Consider the following 19,142-nt stretch of genomic DNA (forward strand, 5'->3'; position numbering starts at 1 on the left):
TACTTCTTTCTGTTTGACTCCAGCATTACTTTTTCATGTGTTTACTTTTAAACAGTGCATCAAACAGCACTGTTTAACAACTTTTTGCATTAAAAGTGTGGTTCAGTAACTTTGCAATGTACATTTAGCACAAACCTTAACATTTATGATGTTTGCAACTCTTGGCCAAAGTATAGCATCAAAAGAGCATGTCTGCACTGAATTGTATCTTGTTAAAAAGAACAGCAGCACTGAAAAAAGTTATATTGGAACAATCTATAAATGTGTTTACATTATATGAATGATTTGCTGTTCCTTCACAAGGCATGTAGGAAGTCAGCACTTCTCAAATGTGTAAAGTATTTCCATGTGCTTAAAGCACGATCTTTCCAAAACAAACAATGATTGAGAAACTTTTTATTATTCTTTATTTCCCTGCCAGCTGTTTTTTTAGACTCTCCTCTCAGCCACCTTCTTTCTTTCAGTCAGATCTCTCCTTATTGCTCACAGTAACACCTACTCAAGCAAAGGTACATTCAGAGTTGTAAGACTCAGAAACAGGAGGATCTCAGGCTGATTTAAATGGCATTTTCCTTAGATAACTCTACAACATGTCTTTGTGCTATCTTAGCTAGTGGCAGGTCTGGCTGCTGCTTGGTATGGAATTTGGGCACCCTACATTAGAGCCTGAAGCCTGTTCCTGCTGTTCTGTCCCAGTGCCTGCTCCCATACAAGCAAGGAAGCAAATGACAACCTGGCTGAACTCTTTCAGCAGCCTTCTCCCTATGAGCCTTTTCATGGGGCCAGAACATGCTGCATGTCACAGAGATGTCCTCTGAAAACTGGTGGGGAAGAGTCAGGCAAGCAAGTAAGATCCTGAGCATCTCCAAAAATCAAATAGGACACTAAAAATCACTAACAAAACAAAATGAAAACCCGAAAACCCAAACCAATCCAAAAAAAACAACAACAACACAAAACAAAACAAAAAAGACACACACACACAAAAAAAAACACAAAGAAACAACTGGAAAAAAAAAAGATAATTAAGAAACTGCCTAACCCTAAGAAGAGTTCCATTCCAAAAAGCGACAGCTAAAACATAGATCTGCTCCACTGCTGGCCACAGACACTTTAACTAACAAGCACATTGGTCATGCCATTCACTCCTGTACAATTAACACTGTTGGCACTATTTCATTTACTAAATTCCAGTCATTACAGCTGTGCAAACTTATGGGTCTAATTTTGTATTTATACTAATATGTGTACATAAACATGTGCTGCTTTAGCCATGCAAAGGAGCCTTAAAGCAAATGAACAAATATTATTTTAACGGAGCAGTATCAGAGAGCCCAACCATAAAAGAGAATCACGTCAAGCAGCTCTGATTATGTCTGTCCACCAAACAGCTTCATTTCAACTACAGCATACTTCCTAAGGCATTCCAAACTAAAGTCCTGCACAGAGCTATGGGGATACATAGCACTGCATTTTCAAAATAGTCTCCTTTTCCAAGGCCATTGCTGTGTAAATGAAGGGAGGGGAAATAACAAATACTGTCATTTACTTTGCCTTCTTCCCTCCAGAAATATTTCTTACCAATATCAGGAACAAAATTCATTAAGTCAACATCATGTGCTGAATGTTGATGCACTTTGATATAACAGTAATTACTTAGTAAGGCCAGAACCCAATTAATGTTTCAAACTTCAGTCCATGGGCTGGAGTGCACAGGAAGCATTCTGATGATAGATCACTTAAATAAAGTTTATCTGGCACACACTTCAAAACCAGAGTTCAGAAACTCAAAGCACAGTTCAGCATGTATGTGCTTGACTCTTAACAAAACATCTTTATTTAAACAGAGGGCTAGAGATTTAGCATGACAAATGTATTTACTACTGCTAATCATTCTCCATCAAGCTACTCGGAAGTTGCAGTCACATTGTATTTATAAACTTAGGAGATTTAAGGGAGCAGTAGGTGGGTCACAGGACTGTGGATCACTTTTTAAATCCAGCATGCTGGTCCTCACCTGAGTTGTATCATCCAGCACATTTGGTATCCCTCAGTTTATATATTTGAACTCTATATCCACATATTGTCAGAAATGGTAGAGACCCAGCAGCCACGATTCCTTTTTCCTCTCTTCTTTTCAGAAATAGTACCTTCTTAGCAAATCAATGCTCTTTGTTAAAAACAAGACACTGTTACTGATGACAAAAATTCAATGCTAAAGCAATATGCAACGTACACCCTGACTAGGAATCAGGAAATGGTGCTTAGCAACTGCAGAATCCCACCTGTCCCAGGGCTCTGTGCACCTCCTGTGAATCTCTGTTCCAGGGAAGCTGCTTGACAGGAATGCTGCTTCCCTGGGCACCTCTGGAAAGTGCTGTGATTCCCCTGACTGGGGCATTTGGGTTCCTTCTGGAAAGGGATTCTGTTTCATGGCACTGACACCGAGCCCAGAGGGTCTGAGCTGAGACAGAGCCACCACACACAGGCACAGAGACACAGAACACTCAGTGCCACTGGAAATTTGCATGTTCTCTAAACAAATACGTCTATTCCAAAAGGATCTATATGCCTAAACACACCAGTTACACTGGAAAATAAGTGTTGTGATTTTGCTGTGATTCTAAACTACCAAGAGTTGCACAGAGGGAAACATTCCACCCAGCTGTAAAGGAGAAATGTGCGTGGTATGAGCCAAACGAAGATTAAAAACAAAATACCAAATAAACTCAAACTGGCATTCATCTCAAAGAAATCAATTCCATCTGAAGTGTTTCAGTCTGAAGACAGACCAGCTGAGCTAACAGTGAAGGAAGCCTTGATTGCTTTATTTTTTAACTTCAGGCAAACACTAAAAGCACCCAAAAAGCACCACCACACCCCCCCCCGCCACTGCACCAAAACCAACAAACCAACCAACCAAACCAGAGCAGTAAGAATTGGCAAAGTAAGGCCCCCTTAGGAGCTGCAGAATAGTTGTAGCCTAAACCACAGTGTGACATGCACCTCACAGTACCTGGCATATGTCTAAGCAACTTTGAAGGAGCACAATTGATTAAAAAGGTATTTTGACAGAGTTTTTGGAGTTTGGAACAGGATTTTGGATAATTGCTCCACGAGCTATAAAAGAAACAGACTGAAAAACAGGAGCAGCCGCTGAGCAGTTGTTTGCACAGGAAGCAATATTGCAGGAAAAGGTAATAATAAAGAACAGTTAATTTGACCTGAGCTGATGAGGTCAATGTTTTAAAAGAAATAGCTCCACATAAGGTAAAATAAGAACGTTATTTCCCATCAGAATAATACTGCAAGTGTAACACTGCACAAAATCTCTTCCCTGACACTTGTTATGTGCAGCTTAGTGGTAACCCACATTCCTGAGGTGTCCTAGACATCCTGTGTCTGACACAAATCCATGCCTCTGAAATATTGGTTCTACAACTGCTCCCTCCAGCAAGCTCTGGCTGCTCCAGGCTGCACACTGCTCTCCTCAGCATCCAGCTACTAATAACCTGAAACTGCAAGAGCTGGAATAAATCTGGGCAATATTCAGAGTCACAAAGTTTTATTTAACACCGCTGCTGTGATTTGGACAGGGAAGCAGTAGCTGGAGCAGATATTTCACTCTTAATATGCTGCCATTCAGGGGTGCTGTTGACAGGAGATGGAGCCCAGCTCAGGAAGAGCCACGAGGTTAGGAATTCAGTAGGGCTGGATCCTATTCCTCCTTCCTCCCCTGCTCTGCTGTCTAATCCTGGGTGAGAACATCCCCTCCGGGCATCTGGTTCCCCTCCCTCCCTGACACATCTATTTAAACTGCAAATTCACTGGGGTAGGGACCATCATGGTAATGATGAAGCACGTACAGCACTCTGCACTAATAGTTCTATTAATAAATATTCCCACTGCTATTAAGTAATAAAACAAAAACGATAAGAATTGGAAGGTTAATGATGCATTACATTAATTCTGAGGTATTTGGGTATAAAAGGAAAGAAGGGAAACTCTCCCAAGCAGGAGCAAGCCAGGGGACACCTATGTTGTTTTCCAGCATTTTTGGGCAATTCAATTAGAGGTAATTGAGTTTTTAACTGCATGAGATTACCCCAAGAATACCCTCACTAGAGGCTAAGTGTCCTGGGAGGCTGGGGGAAGGGAGAAAAGAAACGTTACAGCACTGGAAGGAACAGAAAAGGGACAGGCAGGCAGCTTGAAATGTGCTAGAGATGGCACGAGCTGAGCCAGTCTAAGGCTCTCGGATTTTCCACAGACAAAGGTTCTTCCCAAAGGTTCTGTGTTCCCAGTTCAACAAAGTGGAGTTAAATACATCCACACTTCTATGCATTTTTAACCACAGTGATGAGGTAAAGCACAGACCTAGAAAAGCCTTCTACAGTTCTGCAAACACCAGAAGAAGGAAACTAAATTCATGGAACACAATTAATTCCTGTTGCATTTGCAAACTGCCATTTGCCTGCAATACACACGAGCATCTCTTTTACACCTTAAAATGAGCTCCACATTAAAGCTACCTGACAACCAAAAAATGGTCATTACGTTCACCAATAAAGAGAACAATGGTTCTCTTGCCAGACCTTAGATTTGTTTTGCACCTCCTGACAAGCCCTACAAATGCTGGAAACATCATTCATTTCTGATAAACCCCGCTCTTTTTGACAGCTACTACAGTCTGAAGTACCACAATTGACAGGAATTCTCATTTTTAGCACTACTGCAGCAATTAAGATTGCTACAGTTTCTTTTGTAGCTTTACCCTGATTTGAGATATAATAAGACTGTTTTAAATAATCAGATGTGCTGAAAGTATGTCTCTTAATATGATGAACATGATAAGGAAAAAAGCCTGGCAGCACTGTCTCCCCCCACTCACAGAGGTAAATCAAACTGATTGATTTTGAATGTAAGCTTTGTGCATGGAGGATAGAATTTACTGAAAAAGCTGAAGAGCAGACTACAGAGGAAAAACTGCTTCTACTTGAAGGAAGAAGAAAAAAAAAGGCATTTCACAAAAGGAAAAGTGAAGGAGACCCCATCCCCATGAGCTAATTGTCTGTCTCATGCTATAGGGGATGCTCTTGCTTAGCTTAAAAGTGAAAGACCTTCCCTCCTCCCCCTGCAAGCAGAGGAACTCACAGCACTAATATGACACCTTAAATGAGCCAACTTCCTTGAGTACTGCCCAGGAGACTAGAATGGACATGCTCCTAACTCAGACACCAAGAAACATGTCTGATTAGCAGTCAGGCAGAAGAACATCTCTGACCAAGGAAAGACACTCATGTTCAAGCTGAAAAAAACTCGGTGGATTGCCACAAGTGGCATATTTTCATAGCCTTTGTGTAAGCACCAGCTCTGGATCAGCCAGTATCTTAAGCCAGCTCTATCTGGTTTGCCTTCTTTTGAAACAAAATTAGAGGAAAACACCCATCAAAAAAGGTCAGTGGCCAAACTATTAGGAAAAAATAAAAGCTCAGGGGAAGGACATACACAGTGATTCATTAAATGTGCAATGCTAAACCTCTGACAGTGGGCACAACCCAGACTTTTCACAGAAATGTATTGAATTTGCAAAACTGTTGTGCCAAAGCATTAATTAGAACTGTATTTCTTAATAAATTCTCAGTACAGCCCTACAGCTGCCTCCCACCAATAGGAGTGGCGTGAACCCCAAGGTTTAGAGAGGAACAAAGCCAAAGCAGCTACAAAGAGCACAACAAAAGCTCCACCCACTTCACGTGGACACCTATGCAAAACAAGTGGACTGAGGATCTCAGGTTCTTAGAAAAACACTCAGCCTGGCAAACAAGCATGTCCTAAGGTGAGTGCCAGGTGGGAATTCACCTTACGCTGTCACTAAAGCACGCCTTCATGGATCATATGCAATGAGCAGAACTGCTTCTCACAAAACTAATCCTGCTCCAAGGCCAATAATACAGTAACTACAGTAACTTTCCAAGATGCACCCCAATCTGAATGGGAAAACATCAAGAATTGGACATTTTGTTGCATTCCAGAGCAAATTTTAACAGTGAGAAAGACCAATTAACCAGCAGAACATTGTGTGAACTTCAGGTCTTATTCATTCCTCCAGTTCCTACTTAGATGGTATTTGTTTAACTAAGGTTACTGGTTCTTGCTACATTTAATGCTGCACTGCTCAGACTTGGCATGTTCTGTGCTAAGGAGGTACTTAGTGTAAATTGAGTCATACCTTAACCATCTCCTAAACCAGAGGCAGAATGCAGCACACAGAGCAGATCTTTCTGCCTTTGAATGGACTTTTGTGGCTCCTCTTTGCGCTCTTTCTGTGCAGAACTCTGGAGGCCACAACTCTTCCCAATAGTGCATTCAGAAGAAGTGCTTTCCTATTTATTGCTGGACTATTCACATGTCCAAGACCCCCCTACACACTGCGGCTGAGGGTCAAACTGGTTTACTTACTTAGCTGAACTCCCAAATGCTCTTCCCAGGGCCTGTTATTTACTTTTCTATTTCTCATTCTGCATTTAGCCATATTAAAACACATTTCATTCAAATGAGGCCAGTATGCCAAAGCAACCCTGTAAACTGCCAATTTGCACATCATCCACAGAAATTCAACATCTGCTTCCAAGCACTGAGCTGCCTCCCAGCAGAACACCCACAGAAACATTTTGAGGCTGTGGAACAAACTTCTTCAAAAATTACAGTATTAAGACAGTTCATCCATTTATTGTGCAGAGTATCAATACAGTTGTTATTATTGTTGTGCAATATAATTTCTATATATTTTTAATTATGTCATGTAATAAATAAATCGAGCACCTGTAAAGAAAATAAGGAAACATTCATCTTTCTAAACAAAACCTGTAATTTTGTTAGTGTAAAATTTCTGATGCAATCCATTTTCCATAAATAGTAGTCATCAACTTCAAATGCTTCTATCCTTAACTTTACTGTTAAAAAACGTTAATAGAAATAAGTAGAGTTAAACTGTTCTTTTTCAATTTAGGACTAAGATCAGTCAGGGTAAGATATTTTTTGTTTCCTGAGATTGAACAAATTAAATTATTTATCTATTCATGTTTTCTGAACACTGATGAATTAGCAATTAGTTATCAGGCATATCCCTTATTAATTCCAAACATTAGGATTTAAATTTACTGCTGCTGGGAATCTCTTCATCCAAGTCTTTCACCATTCCTGGAGGAAGTTTACTTAGAGCTGCAGATCTCAAATGTCCACTACCACACACTGCATTTAATATTCATTTTTAAATTAATTAGAAAATACTTCCTCTGTCCTGATCACATGCATAAGATGATCTTCTTCCTTTTCCCACAGAAAGGCCACAGCTTTTAGAAATTCTGACAATATATTTTAACAGCAAGAAAAAGTACAGGCACTCAGAGAATTTTTTAAACAGAACAACAGGCATTTTCGGTCGACTGGCTTTTCTACACAGACACAAAATATCTCACAAAGCATATCAATCTCCCCCAGACTGTTAGATTTTTAAAGAAATAGGAAGAAGACCAATTTACACCACACGGAAACAAGAAAACAACCCGCACAGCTTTGCAAAAACTGACACTGCTTTTGGAAAAATAAGCTGCAAATGCTTCCACACTGTGAACACTTAGACAGATAATGAACACAGCACAAATATTCATGGCAAAAATAAATCAATTACTGATAGGAAACTAGCTTGATGCACAGCTTTTTGCTTTGCTACTTCTTGGTTTGTTGAGGAGAACAGATAGTGTTGGTTATTTTCAAGACATTCAGTTCACCATTATCAATTCTAAAATAGGAAGTCTAAAAAAAGTACAGAGGTTTAAAACACTACAAAGCAAAAAACCAGTAAGGTGCAGAAAAGACCAGTCACTCGCGCTCCCACCCCCAGCTTTACACTTATGAACACTGGTATGTACTTGTACCATGTCATGACACAGAACAGGAATGCTGAGAGATCTTCAGTTGCCACCCTAACAGTGATACATTTACAAAAAAATATTTGTTGATTCCTACAGCCAAGTAGCAATGAAAATAAGAGTCCTTAACCGTGTCATCATTTTCTAGATTGTCAGTCTCATACTCACAGATTACTCCAGTGCTCAAAATAAAGCTGAAGAAAGCACAGATGATTCTCAAACTTTCAAAATTTCAACTTCCAGAATTGGCACATAAGCGAGAAAAATAATTCAAGGACACCACAGCTTCACAGGGAGAGAGGTAAAGTTTGATTTTTGACAACTACACAAGGAAAACGTTCCATATACTTGTGACGACCCTTCTGGATCATCACAATATTCCAACTAGAAAGATGATGAAATTCTTCAATTAATTCCTAATAATTTAATTAATTGGAAGAGAACAGTCTATTTCATGTAACATGCAAATCAGGTTTAAACAATCTCTGAATTTCATATGAGGAAAATCCTGGATCTTCTGAAAGGCTAAAACAAAAAACCCCAAAAAACAAGCAAATCTTACCATTTTGATGCCAGTGGAAAACGTGACTGGTTTGACAGGTTTGGGTTTTTCCAGCTGCATTTCTAGCTGAGTAGATCTGTCCTTATGCTGAGCTAAGAGCAGAGAGGCAGGAAGATCAGAGCTCTCCTGTAAACATACGAGGAATAAATTTGAGTCCTAGACTAGAACAAATATTAATTAACACTGCATATTCTTCCAAAGTGCAAACTGACTGCAAGGCCATCACTAGGAGAACAGAATGCCCAGTATCCTCTCCTTCAGAAACAGTTTACAGAAAACAATCATTTTCAGTAATAAGAAAAAGCTGCAGCAACCCCATAAATCAGAGTAATCTGCAAACAACCATTTTTATAGAATCCATATTAAAGACAATATAACAGGCTCCTTATTCCAACTGGCCAATGCAACAATATTTACTAAAATAAAAAAAATTAGAACTTAATCAGAGAAGGAATAATACTGAGCAGTATAACTTGGATCAGATGTTTATCTAAGACACATTCTTTCTACCAATGAACTCAGACCAGTTTGAAATTGTTTCCCATTAGATTTCACCTGAGGCCGTTTGGAAATGATCCTTGCTCTGCTCTGCACAATGGCACCATTGTAAGTGCAACCAACAGAATATTTATTTTCTCCTACAGCAACTTATTTTTAGGGAAGCCAGCCAATATTTTTTTAAATATATATATATATATATAAAGTAGTAAAATTAATAGTTAAGCAAATGAATTACTTAAACTGTCAGGACAGAAAGATTATTAACATACATATGTATGTAAGTGCATTTTTGAGAGAGTTGGGAAATTACTGGCCAATTTTCTAAAAAACTAATGTGACTATCTACATGCACACAGAAATCCTTGAGAATTCCTGGCTAGAATTACCATGAAGTTGAGAGCAGGGAAGAAGTTCAGATTCTTCCTGGTCTGCTCTAGCACAGTATTTTATTCCTAAGGCACTCACACATCACACTGACTTCTGTTTCAAAGAGCCAAGCAAATACTGAACTCTGGACCATATTTGTTACTCACAAAACAAAACAGATTTTATTAACAGGACAGTGATTTTTTTAAATTATTCAGTTCAAGGTAAGAAGTTGGATGTTTTTAATGCCACAAGATGCCTTGCTGTTTTCATGGTACCTAGAGAAATCCTCTGAAGTGACCATGAAGAACACTCACATTGTACACTGACTTTGCACATCACTCTCCAGTCCATTTTCCTCTTTATATTTTATCACACTCCTTTTGTCTTACCACTAGAATGCAAGACAGAAGCAGGAAAATCTCACATGACAAGATCTGGTCCAGAATCACCAACGCAACAGCTAAGGCACAGGCTCCTACTTGCATTTCTGTGATCAGCTGGGAGAAGGGAAGGGAAAATGCTAAAAATCTAAATTGTAGACACATCTAATTTCTGTACAACTGGGACCACAAATGCACTAGTTTAGAGTCTGCTTCTTTCAAATGTTGTACATCTCTAACCAGCATGCAGCAGCATGTGCTGCCAGCTGTCAGCGGAAGTTAAGGATGTTGAATTCCTTCAATCACCAGATTTAACATGTTGGGGGAGAAGGGAAGAGTGGAAGGCATGCTCTTGTTCGTATTCCTTAAACACTCCCTGCATTTCTAATAAAATGATTCAAGGAAGCCAATTTTTAACCAACTTCTCGAGAGTTCACACAATGACCAGTAAACCAGATTACACAACTGTGGGAAACCCACGCTGTGCCAGCAAGGCACCACATCCTGATTGTTTGTCCTTTTGAATATGCACAGAGCCCTTCTGTTAACCATTAACACACGTGGAACTTCCAACCCTGTGTTTATCCATACCAGCAATTTTCTGTATGGGAAAACAAACTGTCTACACTATGAACAAAGCTGGTAATACGCAACAATTTCTGGAAGATTTGTCTCAAAACCCTTGAGGTTCTGGCAAAAGTGTGGATGTGACGTCTTTGATGCCTTTCCCTGACTCCAAGCTATGCCACAGCCCAGGGAAAACCTGCTCCTCTGCCATGTGCTGCAATCCCATTGTGCTCAAGCCTGGGAATTATGGGCTGTTGAAAAGGAGAGTGCAAGTCCCATAACACACAAGACATCTAAGAGATCATCTCAGAATCCTCTGTACACACGTGAGAGAGTTTGTACAGCACATAAAGAAAGGGCTTTAGTATTTTACTCACCCTGGATTATCCAAGACTATCTAAGGTCAAAAAAAAAAAAAATCCCCAAACAAACAATCCGAAATAAAACACTCATATAGCCCTTCCAGTGACACATAAAGTGCATTTGAGACTGTAAGTCTAAATTACAACAGGGTATTGTGCTTTTAAAGTGAGAGGTTTTATTGTAAAAGAGGTGGCATACAACAAAGGTAAGATAGAAACTTCCTAACTAGGACTGGAAGGCAGAAGGGACCAAAGTGCTTTTCCAGTGGCCTGCAGAGCCTGGGTCCCCCCTCAATGTCTTGCTGATCTCTCCAGCACTTTGCGCTGGCCTTTCCCTCCCTGTTCCCAGACTAGGATGGGTTCATGGAGCCTTGGCCCCAGGTCTAGTCCTTTCTGCTTGAACCCCTGCACTCCCCAGGCTGGCCAGAAACCAGGGCTCACTGCACAACAGTTAGAACATCAAACATTTTTCTGTGCCTCTGGACTACCTAAATTATCACCTCTTTGAGGATGGTACAGCATTCTCAAACATTTTGTACCCAACTGAGACCTTCACTCCATATGAAACCACCACAAGTAACACATAAAATGACTTGGACCACCAAGATGATGAGAGGGAAGGAGACCCTCTCCCATGAGGAAAGGATGAGGGCATTGGGATTGCTCAGCCTAGAAAAGAGAAAGCTTTGGGGTGACCCAATTGTGGCTTTCCAGTACCTGAAAGGAGCTGACGAAAGAGATGGAGAGACTCTTTACAACAGCCTGGAGTGACAGGACACAGGAGAAAGGCTTCAAACTGACAGATGGCAGCTTTAGATTAGACATTAAAAAAAATTCTTTACTCAGAGTGGTGGCACAGGTCGTCCAGAGAAGCTGTGGATGCCCCAATGCTGTGAATGTTCAAGGCCAGCTTGGATGAGGCTCTGAGCAATCTGTTCTAGTGGAAGTTTTCCCTCCCCACGGCAAGGGGTTGGAATTGGACGATCTCCAAGGACCCTTCCAACCCAAGCATTTCTATGAGATTTGCAGCTTTGTGAGATTTCAGGACCAAAAGTAAAATTCATTTCTTGACAAGGAAAATACTCAACATCTCTACTTGTAGAACACAAAAAACGTGTCTTAAAATTTCTTCTTGCTGCCCAGAGGCAAGGGCAAACTTGGAAAAAAAAAAATTACCAAGATCCAGTAGGTCTGGGCAGTAGGTTGACCATACCAGGTGATCTGCCCAAAGAAGAAGATCCAAAACCAATGTCAGATTCCCACCTTCCTCTGCTCTCCCAATCCCGCAGAGTCAGAGGTGTTACCACTGGTATCTCTATAGCCAGAAATTAATCCTTTTTGGTTTAGCACAGAATCAACAACTACAGATATATGATTTTTTTTATTTTTTTTTAGTTAAGTCTTTACGCTGGTAAAAGCTGCTTATGCTTGGCTTTTGCTGCACTTCTCTATTAAGTTTTACTCATGATCAGTTTCATTCTCAGATTTGCAGCCCAGCATTAGAGGGATTTCAGAGACCATAGGAAATGTTTATTTGTTTAACAACCGCTGGTTTTCCAGGGACTTTGTAAGTCATTACACAAACACTTGGTGCTGGTTTTATAAACCTTAGTAATATTACAAAACAAGTTTTGCCCCAAATTTAAGTTGACACTGACCCTTCAGAAACAGACACAACTTGAAACTGTACAGTTTCCTCCCTCAGCCTTTAAAAATCACCTTTATGTTGTTCTTAGAATATTAAGATTTGTTTTAATAGCAATACATATGCAATCACAGTTAACACTACTTATTTTAGTCATGTTTTAAGGGTTATTTATAGCTATTCTTTCTCCAAGCCACATGGTGAAGGTTTCTAGTAAAACCAAATGCTGTGTTTAAAAAAAAAAAATTAAACAGCCAACCACACATCACCTCTGCTCTCTAGTCAGTTAGAAGTGTGTTTTAGACCAAGGTTTTAAAAAGTCAGAAACTCAAAATCCAAATTCTGACAAACTAAATTCAAATTCATAGTGGAGTTTTTATTAACTTATCCACTATTCCTAATTGTGTGGACTGTAAACGTATTTACCTTTAAAGTGAAAATAGATTGCCGGATGTAAAGATACAGGCTGAATGCTTTTTTCAAGGAACCTTTCTGCTCATCTCTGCTTTTGTCTACAAAAGGAAAACCAGTAACAGGTTGCCAGGAATCCTGGCCTGAAGAAAGACATCTCTTCAGGAGGCCCTGAAACTCCTAAATTTCACTTAGATCCTCCCTCTGTGTCAGTGCCTTCTGCACTGGCTCAAAGAGGAACTCTACTTTTTCAGGAAAAGTAGAAAAGCATCTGAATAAGAACCGAGACTACAAGGCAGGAGTTAACACTGTATTAGTGTGACATGCACTGATATAAGAGAGAAAACAGGATTTAGATATGCCAAGCAGCTTCAAACCACACTGACGCAGCTGAACACTTGTATGTATGCACACATCCTTCTTTTTTCTGATTTCCCTCAAGGTTACACACAGACTGTGTGTACACAGACTGTCCTCAGGGGTGTTAAACCTGTGAATGTGTGTGCATGCACATCTGTACACACATTTGTACTGAAAACACTGAGATGTGAACCTTGTGCAAGTAACACATCCAGTGAGTTTCTCCATGCCCACACATTATTGCATTTCAGATGCAGAATCAGTAAATTAAGATTACCACGATTTCCAAAAGTAGTCTCAGTTTTCCTCTGTTTGTACAGGCTTCATTCACTTCAAAAGGAGCAACTTGTACAGGAGAAGTTGCAATAAGAGAACACAACACACTCAAGGCAAGAAAACTTTTTGTTGCAGGAGTTTTTGCATACAAAGGGACCAATCATTTAGGTGTTGTGACTGAGAAAGGGCTGACCAATGCTTGGATAACTCATGAGGTTACTGGGCCCTGCTCTCCACCATCTCCACTGCAGAGGTGGCTGAGTCTCAAAGCACCTCCTGATGATCTTTCTGCTTCCACACACCAGACTCTCAGACACTGCTCAGAACTGCTTAACAAGCCAATAGTGGTAGAGTCCAATGAAGTCTACAAATCCCAAAAGCACTCTTCATCCAGCCCCCAGCCTACCAAAACCAGAGTGGTTTGCAACATTGAAATAAATAACAGGTGAGAGAATGGAAACACAAAACGCACAAAACAGGGAAACAGAGACAGGTCTGTTAATTCCCTGCAGTTAGCAGTGAGAGAAGAATGTCAATGCTACTGAGCATTCAAAGCCTCTGGTTTTGTTACTCACCAGATCATCCAGAAGTGCCTGTTTATTCTTCCTTTTTATCATCTGTTGTAGCTGCTCTTCCTTCTGTATGAAGAGCCGCCTTTGTTCGCTTTCCTGCCGCTCCACCTCCAGAGCCTCCTCCAGCTCTTCCTGCTCTCGCGTCTGAAAGGGAAATCAGAGCTCAGCCCCCAGCAACCCCACAGCTCCTCTGCCCCCCAAGGGACCCTGGGCAGGCCATGCAAGGGGAAAGCAGCCAAATTCTACCTTTTAGAGCAGAATTTTAAGGTGATTATTGATGATTATTCTACCTTCTCATCATCAAGCGTAAAGTTAAGATTTTTGACTTGCTGCTCGCTGGAGTCCAGATCAGACTCCTTAAATGTCAGGGAATGGGGTTTTCCCTACACTTTCACTCTAAAGTGAGCCCCTCTCGGCTCCTACACATCCTATAACTCAGTGATGTAAGTAGGGTGAACAAATCCCACAATACTGTTCCTGATCATCCCACTCATCAGCTGCATCTACTTTGCAAAGCACAGTGTACTTATCAGTAGTGTAGAAGAAAAACAAGAAATTACAAATATGTGAATATTAATAGAGAAGCCTGTAACTTTAAGCGTTTAAGCACTAACTGTGAAAATGTCACATTTTCAAAAAGTAAGGAATTTTTCCTGTAACCTGGATTGCAGTCATGTGACATGAGATGAAAAGAAAGATTACTAGTACAATACGACAAGTTTTTGTTACAGATCTATTTCTTGACAAGTCTTCTTTTTAACCTGCAAACTATTAGGTAATCTGTATTTGAAAATCACAGTGAAAGAATAAAAAAACAGAAGAGGGCTCAGAGGCAGAGGAAAATAAGAAGATTAAACAATTTTATAAAGAAGGTGGATCAAAAGAATGTCAGTTCGGTTGCAAGAAGGTACAAGAAAAAACATACAAGAAACATTTTCCAAATCTTCTCCATCAAATATACTAAAGCAAAGGCAGATGCAGTAAAAATGGCAAGATAATTAAAATTTTATAAACTTAAATGGATGATTTATTGACGAAAGAAGCTTCAGCAAAACATCATAGGGGAAGACCATGTGGTGCCCAGTGACAGGACCCAAGGGAATGGCCTGATGTTATGTCAGGGAAGGTGTAGGTTGGATATCAGGAAAAGGTTCTTCACCCAGAGGGTGTTTGGGCACTGAACTGGCTCCTCAGGGCAGTGCTCACAGCACCAAGGCTGGCAGAATTCAAGGAGTGTTTGGACAATGCTCTCAGGCACAGGATGACTCTTGGGGGTGGTGCTGTGCAGGGCCAGGAGCTGGACTCAATAATCCTTGTGGGTCCCTTCCAACTCAGCTCGTTCTGTGATTCCATGATCATTGAGGCCAAGACCATAGTAAAGTCTGTTCTAATTATAAAGTTATATCATAAAGCACAGCTACCTAATAAAAGCCAGAACATGCAAAAAAACCTCCCTTTACCAGACAGATCAAGCCCAGTGAGGCCCAGTTGCTCCTGGATGCAAGAGCAGACAGATCTCATCACCTGCCACCAAGCCAACAGAACCTGCTCCCATTTTGTAACTGGTGCAGTTGCACTGGGAAAAAGATGGTCACCAACAAGCAACCACCTGGAACTGGGTTCTCTCTGCATTTAATGAAAGGAAAAAAACAAACGAGAAAATCCCCCAACTTCTAACTGAGGTTATGTCTGAGAATTAAGTGATGCAGTTAGTTCGGTTAACAGAACTGAAGAGCTCAAGGTACTTTCTGAGACATTCCAAGGCTCTTCCACATTTATCTCTAAAGACTGCCTGGAATTTACACTAAAACAGAACAAAACTTGTAGGGAAGTGCTGACAGACCTAGTCTGAAGAAACAGCCCAGAAAAATTATAGTCTGAAATACGTAAACTGATAAACAAACCTAAACCAGAGCAGACTGCAGGAAAGTGGAAGAATTATCACGTGTCAGATCAAATTCTTGAAAGGAAGACCAAGCAGAACAGCGAAAGAGAAGAGTTCAACAGGCAGCAAGGGTTGTGTCCAGACTAAAGATAACCTAAACACAGTCCTAATATGTGAAAGAAAAGATGACAGTGGAGGCTGGAGTAAACTCAAGCCTACAAGTGAAGTAAATAGAAAGTAAAATCATGATTTGCCACATTCAAAAAAGGATAATCAAGAAAACATGCACATTCACATCACAGAATTCAGACACAACTATTTCAAGACTGCACAAAGCAGCAAGTGAAATTAAACATCCAATGATAAAGTAGGAAGCAACAAGTTACCATGTGACTGGAGAGTTGCAAATATTTAAGGGAGAAACATTTGAAAAGCTGAAGATTTTATAAATAAAAAGTGTATATAAATATATATAAAGCAACTTATAACCACAGGAACACCAAGATCTTCCCTTTTTTTTCTAAACTACAAGAGAAGAACAGTCTTAGGATCAATGTATTTCCAGCAGAGATGGGAAAACAGAGTTCCTTCACGAGAGGCATTAAGACCTCTGCATTCAATTCTGGCCCCTTCTGCTTCGCCAAACACAAATTCAAACTGGAGCAGGCAAAGGGTAACAAAAACAGCAAGAGGGACAGAAAATATCTGTATCCCTCAGAAGCAACCTATTACAGTGGACAGAAAAATTTAGGTCAAGAATGCAGGGACAACGACTGGCCATAAATGTTAAGGCAACAAAGTAGCACACCTTTTATCATGCATGGAATAAAGATATTCCAAAACTTGCTAAGGAGAGCTGGAGAGGAAAAGCAACCCTTCAGCTTGTAGGAGAGGGGTAAATTTATAGGCAAGATCATGCAGTTTGGGTAATAACCACTGTGTAAGTCTATTATTATATTTCAATTGTTGAAAAAGAAATTAGGAATGATTCAAATGTTAAAAAAAAAAAAAAAAAAAAAAAAGAGAGAAGTGTTTCCAGCTCTTCAGGGAGTCTGGACTCACACAGGCTTGCCCAGCTTCCAGCAGCCAGCCTGCAGCACAGCAGGGCTGTGGAGCACAGCAAACAGAAGTCCTGGGGGCCTGAGTGGGTACAGGGTATTACAGAGCTGCTTGACAGCATCACACAGCCCCTGCACAGGCTGTCAGAGACACTTCCTTGAAGGGAAGGTGGGCTGCAGGCAGAGCTGTTCTCACTGTGACCCCAGGGGTTGCAGCTCCATTGTAAAATAAGACATGCAGCCAAAGCTTTGGCAGGTCTCTTCAAGCTCAGAAGCAGAGGATATTGCACAGTGTCAGAGACAGGATAACAGATCAGAGATGGACCCCTAGGGAAATTTCCTTGCCTTTAAAAGGAAGAGGTTCAAACAAACATTTTTCAGATTCCAATCTCCTCCTGTGAAATCCTAGAGCTAAAGAAATCACTCGGAGTTTTGCCACAGACTTCAGGGGAGTGAGGATTTCACCCCTACTGATATGAAAGCAAGTCCTTAGTGCAACTGGATTACAAACACAAACCCTTGTTATGTCACATTCTGGGCAGACATTTTCCTTCAAGAACTGATAACAATGTGTATTTTTATGCTGAAAAAATATTTAACAGATTAAACTTTTCTTACAGGAATAAATGCATGCAAGTTTATTTTTAAAGAACAAAATGATATGTGAGCCATAATTTCATGAATGAATCTTCAAAGAACCCTGTGTTTTGCATACAGATCATATATACAATACCCCTGATGTTTCTGTTATCAGCTCTTGAACAAAAGTCTTAATGTTTGTTTCAACATCTTTCATAAACCAGGCCTGTGCTTCGCCTCAATTTTACAACTCTCTCCTGGGAGCTTCATAATGTCTGAGTCTGGATTCTTTTTTTCCTTCAGATGAGAAAGGAACGATTGTCCCGGTGTAGGAATGAACTTCATCTCTCCTGGATATTGTCCAACGACACTGCCAGCACACATGCCGTGGTGATGTATTAGACACAGGCTCCACTGCCTGCCCCTCTTCTCAAGCCCTTCCCAAAATAAAGCACAACTACATTTCAACAATCAACCTCAATATTTAAATACAAAGAATTCTGCATAGTGCTTTCAGCTTTGATTTGTTTTAAGAAAGTACTCCACAAATCCTTTAATTCTTTAACAAATGAATAAAAATCATAGGGGAGAGAAGTTAACTAACCAGTTTTAACTTATTCTTCTGAATGACTTCTTTGTTATCCTTTTGATACAGCTCCATTTTCTTTTTGGTGTTCTCCAAGTCCACATTGTTGGTCAAGTTAAATACTGCATAAATATTATAAAGACAGAAGGCAAAAGTATTAGGTCAGCATGCATGACTATGACAAAGAAACACTATTCTTATGCTCTCTATCCCTTCTAGCCAAATATAAACATTGCAGTAACAGAACTTATTTAAACATGCCCTATAAAGACAGAGAATCTCATAAGTCACTGTACTTCAACGAAAGCCAGCAGAGTTTTTGTAGGTTTACACATCTGCAGGAGATTAAAATTTGAATCTTGCATCCCATTTTGTGACACCGGTAATGATATGCATAAATAATCATCATACTATTCATAAAACATGGACCTTTCCAAGTAGCAGTTATAGCTAAGAACACAGTGATTCCTATAAAATTAAATTAGACCAAACACAGCCATAGGAAGACAAGGTTAGAAATTAAGTCATTCCATTTCACAGGGAATATCCAATGCACAAAGACTACAGTGACTGAATTCTCAAGTACACAAAAAATTCACAATGCTTGATAACTTAAGAGGCACCAAGGTACAATTACCTTTATTATGGGGAATCTGCAGATGCTTGCAGATTAATAGGTCAGTTGACATTCTTTTGATGTCTCTCAGTGGTGACAGACTATATCTCATGTAATTATGAGCAAGCAGGGTCGGCCAGCAAGCTCCATAGTTTAGCACAACATTCCCAATTATCTACACATGGCACAGACGATATCTCAAGAAATTGAACAGTTTCTATAACCAACAGCTTGAAAGATTGTAGATGGTTGGGATGATTTGTAATTCGATCCAATGTCTGAGCCCTTCACCTCTAGGTCACTGGTTCACTTGTGGGTCAAGTGAATTCCAGCTGAGCGCTGTTGTCACTGGGGAGTTACTTGGTGATCCCCATCCAGAGTGGATGCTGGGCTCATGCCCATGGCCTTAAAGCTACTGCCCAGTGCCAGCAGCACACAGCACTCAAAGCCTCCAAGAGCTCTGTCACATGGTTACATGA

At 40.2% G+C, this 19,142-nt stretch overlaps 1 protein-coding gene across 1 annotated transcript in view; it reads right to left on the reverse strand.

Annotated features, from left to right (window-relative positions):
* Positions 1–19,142, reverse strand: part of MNAT1 (MNAT1 component of CDK activating kinase) — a 116,521-nt gene that overhangs the window by 54,467 nt on the left and 42,912 nt on the right. Inside the window, exons 4-6 of the mRNA XM_066189016.1 lie at positions 18,066–18,169; positions 13,943–14,083; positions 8,497–8,622 (exon numbers count right to left, since the gene is read on the reverse strand). Coding sequence (XP_066045113.1) covers positions 8,497–8,622; positions 13,943–14,083; positions 18,066–18,169 — 371 coding nt within the window. The remainder of the gene's footprint in view (positions 1–8,496; positions 8,623–13,942; positions 14,084–18,065; positions 18,170–19,142) is intronic.

This window comes from Chamaea fasciata, unplaced genomic scaffold (assembly GCF_029207755.1).
Source record: "Chamaea fasciata isolate MVZ Bird 193981 ecotype frontalis unplaced genomic scaffold, bChaFas1.0.hap1 SCAF_7, whole genome shotgun sequence".
NCBI lineage: Eukaryota > Metazoa > Chordata > Aves > Passeriformes > Sylviidae > Chamaea > Chamaea fasciata.